Here is an 8,375-nt window from a genome sequence, read left to right as displayed (position 1 = left end):
TTTTTTTTTTTTAGGAATCACTGGGCCACTGGAGTCAAGGCTTAAAGATTTCTATGCAGGACCCCAAAATGCAGGTCAGAATACAATTGTGGAATTTCAGTACCTTTCATGTTGTAAATGACTACTCCACAGAGGTCTTAATTACAAATGAAATCAAAGGATGTCAGTCTTTCCGAATGAGATTCATTTTATTGGGCTTTTCTGTGAGAACAAGAGGTTTTTCCCATTGGCAATAGAGTAGCAACTGGAATTGTTTGGAGAGAAAGCTAAGTTCTTCAAATGAATATCCCCTCTACCTTGTCCCTTTTAAACTTCTGGGTACTTTAAGGGAAGTTGCATTAACCTTAGTATGGTTCCTTTCAGGGGAGCATCAGAGATAATATACTGTGACAGTAGTACTGTGCTGCCCTGGCATTAACAGTCAGACATCCCTGTAATCCCAGCACTTTGGGAGGCCGAGGTGGGAGGATCACCTGAGGTCAGGAGTTTGAGATCAGCCTGACCAACATGGAGAAACTCCGTCTCTACTAACAATATAAAAAATTAGCTGGGCGTGGTGGCGCATGCCTGTAATCCCAGCTACTCGAGAGGCTGAGGCAGGAGAATCGCTTGAATCTGGAGGTGGAGATTGTGGTGAGCTGAGATCACGCCATTGCACTCCAGCCTGGGCAACAAGAGCGAAACTCCATCTCAAAAAAAAAAAAAAACAAAAAAAAACAGGCATCATCCTTGAGGAGCCTTTGAGTTACACTTCAATTACATTCCTGGTTGACAAGGGGCAGGTCTAATAGGGCTCACTGGAACCCATGTGTATGTGTCACACAGTCTGCCATGTTGGAGTGGAGAAGGATGCTTTTGAATTTATGCCTACAGAGATTTTACATCAGATCCTTGGGAACTATTTTGTACTATGCATCTTCTGTGTATTCTGTGTAGTGTGGTGGTTGAAAACAGACTCTGGAGTCAGCTAGATCTGAGTTGAAATCCTAGATTTCCCTCTTAGGAAGTATGACTTGTGCAAGACACTCAACCTATCTGAATCTCAGTGCTCTCATCTCTCAAAACTGGGCTACTAAAACTATTTGCACAAGACTGTGAGAATTAAGTGACTTAGAGAATATAACAACCAGGCACACAGAAGATTCTTAGTGGATGTCTGCTTCCTTCTCTTGTGTCCCTCTGCTAGGTTTACAAAGATGAGCAGGTGGTGGTAATAAAGGATAAATACCCGAAGGCCCGTTACCATTGGCTGGTCTTACCATGGACCGCCATTTCCAGTCTGAAGGCTGTGACCAGGGAGCACCTTGAACTCCTCAAGCATATGCACACTGTGGGGGAAAAGGTGATTGTAGATTTTGCTGGGTCCAGCAAACTCCGCTTCCGATTGGGCTACCACGCCATTCCGAGTATGAGGTAAGCCATGTGGGTAGTGCTGCTGGCTCCTGGTTCTGTCCAGGTGGGCAGATAGATTAAGCCTGGGCTTGCTGAAGGCACTGATTGCACTGAGGCCCAGGGAAGTGGGATGGAGTTTTTCCAAAGCAGGTGGGCTGAAGCCTCCATCTCTCTGCCTGACTTGCATGCAAGCTTTGAGTTCCCACTTCTGCCTATAATTCAGTTACATTTGGTTCCTTGTTCCTCTCAAAATATAAACCTTCGAGAGCCTAATATATGAACTAGATGAAGCAGCTTCGTTATCCTCAGATGAAGAATTGTGGTCAGTGGCTTTTATCAGATTCTTCAAAAGCATCTGTAACCACAGAATGATTAAGGACCATTACTCTGAAGGAAACAAACATCATAGACTTCTGTAATGACAGCTTAGTAGATGCAGGATTTGAAAATAAAATGAGAGAAAAGTGTAGAATCTGTTTTCCTATGGCTTATGCCCAGAAGGATTCAGAAAAGAATGATTGATTTCTTTCAAAGGATACAAGCAAGGTGGATCACCATGATTCCTTTGATTTAAGCAATAAGATGATGAGTCTAGATTTTAGAGTTTTTATTTTGTTTTTTTAAAAACTGTGATAGAATATACATAACAAAATTTACATTTTAGTCATCTTTAAGTGTACAATTCATTGGCATTACTATATTCATATTGCTATGCAGCTATTATTACCATCCGTCTCCAGAACTGTTTTCTCTTCCCAAACTGAAACTCTGTACCTTAAATAATAACTCTCCATTTCCTCCTCCCACTCGTGGCAACCACCATTGTACTTTCCTTCCCTGTGAATTTGACTACTCTAGGTACCTCATATTGGTACCTACATACAGGGACATACTTGTCCTTTTGTGACTGGCTTATTTTAGTTAGCATAATGTCTTCAAGGCTCATCCATGTTGTAGCATGTGACAGGATTTTCTCTGATTATTTATTTATTTTTTTTAACTACCAACACTCACATTTTATTTAGGTGAATAATTACGACTTAGGTTACTGGCCACTTTAACCAAATGAAATCTTTGTGCCAGATTTTTCCCTAGTCAGTACTGATTCTTTTAAATTGAGGCATAACTTACATACAATAAAGTGCATAATAAGATGCATAGTTTGATCAGTTTTCATAAGTGCGTACAATCTTGCCACTATCATTCTGATTAAGATACAGAAGATGTCTATCTTTTCATCCCAGAAAGTTCCCTTGTACCCCTTTCTAGTCAATCCTCCCTCAAGCATTGCTTTTATTTCCTTCAGCATAGATAGTTTTTGTCTCTTCTAGAGCTACCACGTATAAATGGAATCATACATTGCATACTCTTTTTTGGTCTGGCTTTTTTGGGTCAGCATAATTTTGAGATTCATGTGTGTTATTATGTGTATCATGGACATATGTGCTTTATTTTATTTTTTCCCCTTGAGTGAATATTTAGGGATCCCAGCCTGGGCAACATGGCAAAACCTGTCTCTACAAAAAATACAAAAAATTAGCCGGGGGTGGTGGTACACACCTGCTACTTCGAGGTTGAGGTGGAAGGATCACTTGAGCCCAGGAGGTTGAGGCTGCAGTGAGCTATGGTTGCGCCACTGTACTCCAGCCTGGGCAACGGAGTGAGACTCTGTCTCAAAAAAGAAGAAGAAGAAGAAAAAAAAAGAATAAATATTTGGAAATGGAATTGTTAGGTCATAGGGTGGATGTATGCTGTACCTCACTTTAAAAATATATTTGTATTGTTAAAGCCTGATTTGAAAATTTAGGAGGGAAAGTCACCCACAATCCTGTTTCCCTAATGCAGAGTCCCTGACTAACAGAGCCCTTGGCCACTGAGCCCTTTTCACATAGTGATCATGATGCCCTTACCTTTTTCATACAGTGAATGTTGTCATGCTATGGAGAATGCTTACAGCAAGAGCTGTGGTAGGTATATATGGGAGGCAAATTGAGCCAATAAGCAAAGTTGCTATTTATATACCCTTTTATATTACTCTGTATGATGTAATTTTGAATAAATGAACATGTTAGAAAGGAAAAGGTGATAAGTAAATTTATTTTTCCTAGTGTAAAAGTAATGTTTTCAATTAAGAAAATATAAAAAATTAAGTATGAAAAAGAACAAAGACCTTCCATAATACTAACTGTAGATAACTAAACTATAGACCTTATTTGAATTTCACCAATTTTTCCTGTATTGTTCTTTTTCTACTCCAGAATCCAATCTCACATTTCATTTATTTGTTCTCTTCTTAGTCTCCCTCAATCTGTGACAATTCCTACTTTCCTGGCTTTCATGACCTTGACACTTTTGATGAGTACTGGCTAATTGTCTTTAGGATGTCTTTTAATATGGGTTTGTCTAATTTTTTTTTTCATGATTAGGTTGACGTTATCCATTTTTTAAATCACTGAAGTGATATTTCTGATTGTGTCCTTCTCAATATATCATAAGGGGGTGGCATGATGTTGAGATCATTTATTACTGGTCATGTTAACCTTGATCATTTTGTTAAGGTGGTGTCTGCCAGGTTTCCACCTTCAAAATTGACTGTTTTTTTAAAAAAATTCATGAATATTTTGGGTTAGATACTTTGTGACTATGCTACTATGTCTCCTCAAACTTGCACCCAATGATTTTAGCATCTACTGGTTCATCTTGCCTGTAATAGTTATTGTATTGGTATTTATTCTATAGTGACTTTATACTTCCTTCACCTAACTTATTGGTTGAAATTATTCTGTGTGAACGAGCTGTTCCGTCTTTCTCATTAGTTCTTTATTCAATCATTTAATAGTATGGACTCATGGATGTTTATTCTATAGGTTATAATTCAATACTATAATTATTTTGTTGCTCAAATTGTTCAGCTTTGGTTATTGAAAGCCCGTTTAGGTCAGCTCTTGTGTGACTTTGATATGCCTTCACCATCTTTTGGGCAATTTATTTTCTGGCCTCACAAGATGTTCCAGGCTTATCTGGAATGAACCACTTCTCCAAAGAGCCCTAGGTCTTGGGCCCTAGGTTTCTGTGAGAGAAGTGGTTGATTCCAGGGTGTCCTTGCGTCTAGGTCCTCTCAGCCAATAGAGCCAGAAATACCTGTATGAATCCTAACCCATACACACACACACAGCCCTATAATTCTGTGTTTTTTTTTGCCTTTATTTGTATGTGGAAAACCATGAGTTCATACTGATATCTCTGACACCATTCCAACTCTGTAAGTTTCATTCTTGTTTCCCTTTTTCCTTTTTTGTAACTGCTTTCTCTAACAGTGAGAAACCTGGCTCGCATTAGTTTCAATAAACTCATTTACTTGTTCAGTCCTAGTGTACCCATAAAATAGTCGCAGGATTCTTAACCCATACCCCTGTGAGAAAGATATTTACTGACTAGAGTACAGTACTTACCTATAGTTCTTTTTGTTTTTAGCCTTACCGTATCTAGTCAAAACACTGTTCTCCAAAGCTAGGTTAGCTACTGTATTTTCTTCCTCAGCCCCTTTAGTGTGGTTTCCTCATTCATTTGTAATACAGCTATGCTTATTTATTAGTGCTTGTATTTCATTTTGGATTCTGCACACATATTGATTGATTTTGATTATTTATTGAGAGAATGTGAAATATTACTGATTTTAAGAGTGAAAACTGTTACACAAAAAGGCATTCTACTTGGTTTAACAAGTCCAAAAGAGAATTCCTGATTTTCTTCCCCAAACCTGCTTTTTCACCTAACCTTCTTTATCTCAGTGAGTAACACTGTCCCAAAGCAACAGGCAGCCCATTAATAAGTTGTTTGTTCTATTCCAAAGTGCATTCAAAGTAGGATTGCTTGTTGCCATCTCAGCTGCTACAGCTCAGCTCTAGGGTAGGCTGTGATTTTCTGGGCTAGACTGCTGTAGCAGCCTCCTTAACTGGTTTCTCCCTATCTGTCCTTTCTTCACACAATAGTCAGAGTGATCTTTTAAACATGTAAATCAGGTTGCCCCATGGGCTTGGTTTGTGAGAAAGGGCCTGGTCCAGTCTGTCAGGACTACGGAGGCTTGTTTCTTGCCATCCTTTCCACCTTGGGTTTACGCACTTCTCACCTCCATCTGGCTGGGTGTGGGGAAGACCTGCCAGAGCCACAGAAGACAAGGTCGTTCCCATGGCCAACTAAATGGACAAGATGGTGCAGAAGAATACAGCTGATGCATTGGATTTGCCAAAGGAGCTTAAAAATATTCCCATGACCTTGGAATTATTACAGCCCAGAGAAGAATCAGAGTATCAGTTAATGCTAATGGCAAACAGCATAAAGATGAAGAAGTTATATCTTCAACAGTCTGTCGTGAAATCTGGGAAAAAGTTACTATCAACCAAGAAAGACCCTGAAGAAAAGAAAAAAGAACCTGTAGTAACATTGCAGAATAGCCCTGAAGCGAGAGAAGAAACTAGCTCCGGTGGCAATGCAAGCAGCAGAAAGGGTGAGACAAATGCTCTAGATACTCGTGTTTCATCCTTTATTCAGGAATGAAGCACTTCTGACTCTGCTTGGTTAAAGTGTTGGGAGGTGCTTGCTGCAGCTCTCCGAACAGGAGATGGCTACACTGCTATTGGAACTGGTGAGGAAGAATTAGGATCTCAAGTTGAGGAGACTGCATATCAAGAAATTAAGGAATATAGATACAAAATGCAAAGGTGGAGTATGAAGTAGGATATCAAATCTTAAAGAGCAAAGAATCCAAATTTAAGGGAAAATGTACCATGTGAGAATATTCCTAATGTCTTATTTGCTAGAATGATGGCACAGGAAATGGCCAGTGATGGGCTCAGAGAGATATGGAAAAACTTGACCAAAGAAGCCATCAGAGAGCATTAGGTGGCCAAGGCAAGTGGAACCCAGAGTGGCTTGTTCACGTATACAGATATAGTGCTGATGGACTGATAACATTTGTTGTCTGTAATGAATGTGGACGTCAGTGGAAGTTCTCTTGAGCTGGAATAACTACCAAAATATCTGGACTATTTAGAAATTAGATTTTGTATGTTCATTGCAGCACTATTCCCAGTAGCAAAGACTTGGAATCAACCATGATTGATGCCCATCAGTGGTAGACTGAATGAAGAAAATGTGGTACATATACACCATGGAATACTACACAGCCATAGAAAAGAACGAGAACATGTCCTTTGCAGCAACATGGATGGAGCTGGAGGCCGTAATCCTAAGTGAACAAACACAGGAGCAGAAAACCAAATACCACATGTTCTCTCATTTATAAATGGGAGCTAAATACAGAGCATACATGGAGACAAAGCAGGGAACGACCGACACTAGGGCCTATTTGACAGTGGAGGGAGGGAGGTTGGGGAGGATTGAAAAACTACCTATTGGGTACTATGCTTATTACCTGGGTGGCGAAATAATCTATATAGCAAACTCCTGTGACATACAATTTACCTATATAACAAATCTGCACTTGTACCCCTGAACCTAAAAGTTTTAAAAAGTTTACCTATATTAAATATATTCATGATAGGAAAAAAAGGGAACCAATTTGGTAGTTAGCAAAACATAAGTTATATCCAAAAAAATACGCTTTTAGCAGTGTGATGGGACAGAAGCCCAATCATAGTAAATGGATCAAAAAGTGACTATCAACAATAGAGCTTTAGGGTTTGCGTATCACCAGTGTAAGAAAGTGGATCATGAAAGTAGAGTCAGCAGAAACAGTGCTAATCTGGCTTGTAGTTAAGGGAGAATTGTAGCTTTTTCCTGTCCTGCTCTCCTATCCCCCACCATGGATATTAAAGGTAGGAGGATACATACCATAAATGTTTATGGGACAGTTGATACCTCATTTAAAAATCTGCTAGCTATTATTGATCAGAAATTGCACTTGAGCTTTATTTCTTTCATTTCGTCATCTTAGCAACCCTGTAAAGTAGGTATCTTCACTTCCATTTCGCAGATACGGTTGTTGGGGCTTAGAAAATGATAACCCCAAATAAAGGCCTCAGAAGCAAAGCTTCTCCTCGACCTTCTCCTGCCCTCTGTGTCTTGCCCCTCATTCTTCCCCTAAGCAAGCCATAGAAACTATAATTCCTCTTTCTCAAGGCAGGTTACAGATACTAGAACCTTTCTTCCTCAAAGCCAACCAAAAAACCCAAAACATTACTCTAACCTTCTTTTCTATGTAGACCTGGCTATAAAGAAATTCTCTGATCTACTTTGTTTGATAGTAGGTCATAAGACTGCCATTCGCATACCTGGGAAGAAGGAATGCTGCACAAAGAGGTTAAGAAGAATCTGGACAGACAGGCCTTGCTGGGTTTCCCCACTCAGTCTATTCTCATTAAGTTGTATACCCTCTTGAAGGAATAATGGTTCTACAGAGGCTTTTCATTCTTCAACAAACCCAAGTGTAAAAATGGATAGTTTTCCCTGTATCTTTGCATCTTCATTTGGAAGACTCCTGTGTCACATAAAACTTGGATTAAATAAATTTGTTATGCTTTTCAAAAAACAAAAAAAAGATGGATTTTGTAATTAGATTTAAAACTAGGCCAAGCAACTACTTTTCCTATAAATTTTATTTTTAAAGCAGCACACTTGGGTTAGTCCTTGTTTTTGACCCAACGCCCCTTCTTTAAATACCTTCTTATATTGGAGACCATATGATAATTGTTTGGTATCTGTTTCAGTTTTTTTTTTTTTTTTCATTTTTTCTCTTTTCTTTTTCTTTTTTGAGACAGAGTCTCGCTCTGTCGCCCAGACTGGAGTTCAGTGGCACAGTCTCAGCTCCCTGAAACCTCTGCCTCCCGGATTCAAGCTAGTCTCATGCCTCAGCTCTCTGAGTAGCTGGGATTACAGGCATGCGCCACCATGCCCAGCTAATTTTTGTATTTTTAGTAGAGATGGGGTTTTGTCATATTGGCCAGGCTGGTCTTGAACTCCTG

At 39.4% G+C, this 8,375-nt stretch overlaps 1 protein-coding gene and 1 pseudogene across 11 annotated transcripts in view; both read left to right on the top strand.

The window, feature by feature from the left end:
* APTX (aprataxin) overlaps window positions 1-8,375 on the top strand; it is a 30,935-nt gene that overhangs the window by 17,376 nt on the left and 5,184 nt on the right. Inside the window, exon 6 of one of the 10 annotated variants that reach the window (XM_011979997.1) lies at window positions 1,187-1,413. The exons of the other annotated variants lie outside the window; for them this stretch is intronic. Coding sequence (XP_011835387.1) covers window positions 1,187-1,413 — 227 coding nt within the window. The remainder of the gene's footprint in view (window positions 1-1,186; window positions 1,414-8,375) is intronic. 10 annotated transcript variants of the gene reach the window in all.
* On the top strand, window positions 4,829-6,360 carry LOC105539726 (annotated as a pseudogene). The gene has a single exon (XR_001006092.1). The product of XR_001006092.1 is annotated as a transcription elongation factor A protein 1 pseudogene (transcript).

This window comes from Mandrillus leucophaeus, unplaced genomic scaffold (genome assembly GCF_000951045.1).
Source record: "Mandrillus leucophaeus isolate KB7577 unplaced genomic scaffold, Mleu.le_1.0 Scaffold208, whole genome shotgun sequence".
Lineage (NCBI taxonomy): Eukaryota > Metazoa > Chordata > Mammalia > Primates > Cercopithecidae > Mandrillus > Mandrillus leucophaeus.
Note: the sequence above shows the minus strand (reverse complement) of the source record. Positions and strands in the feature narration are given on the sequence as shown.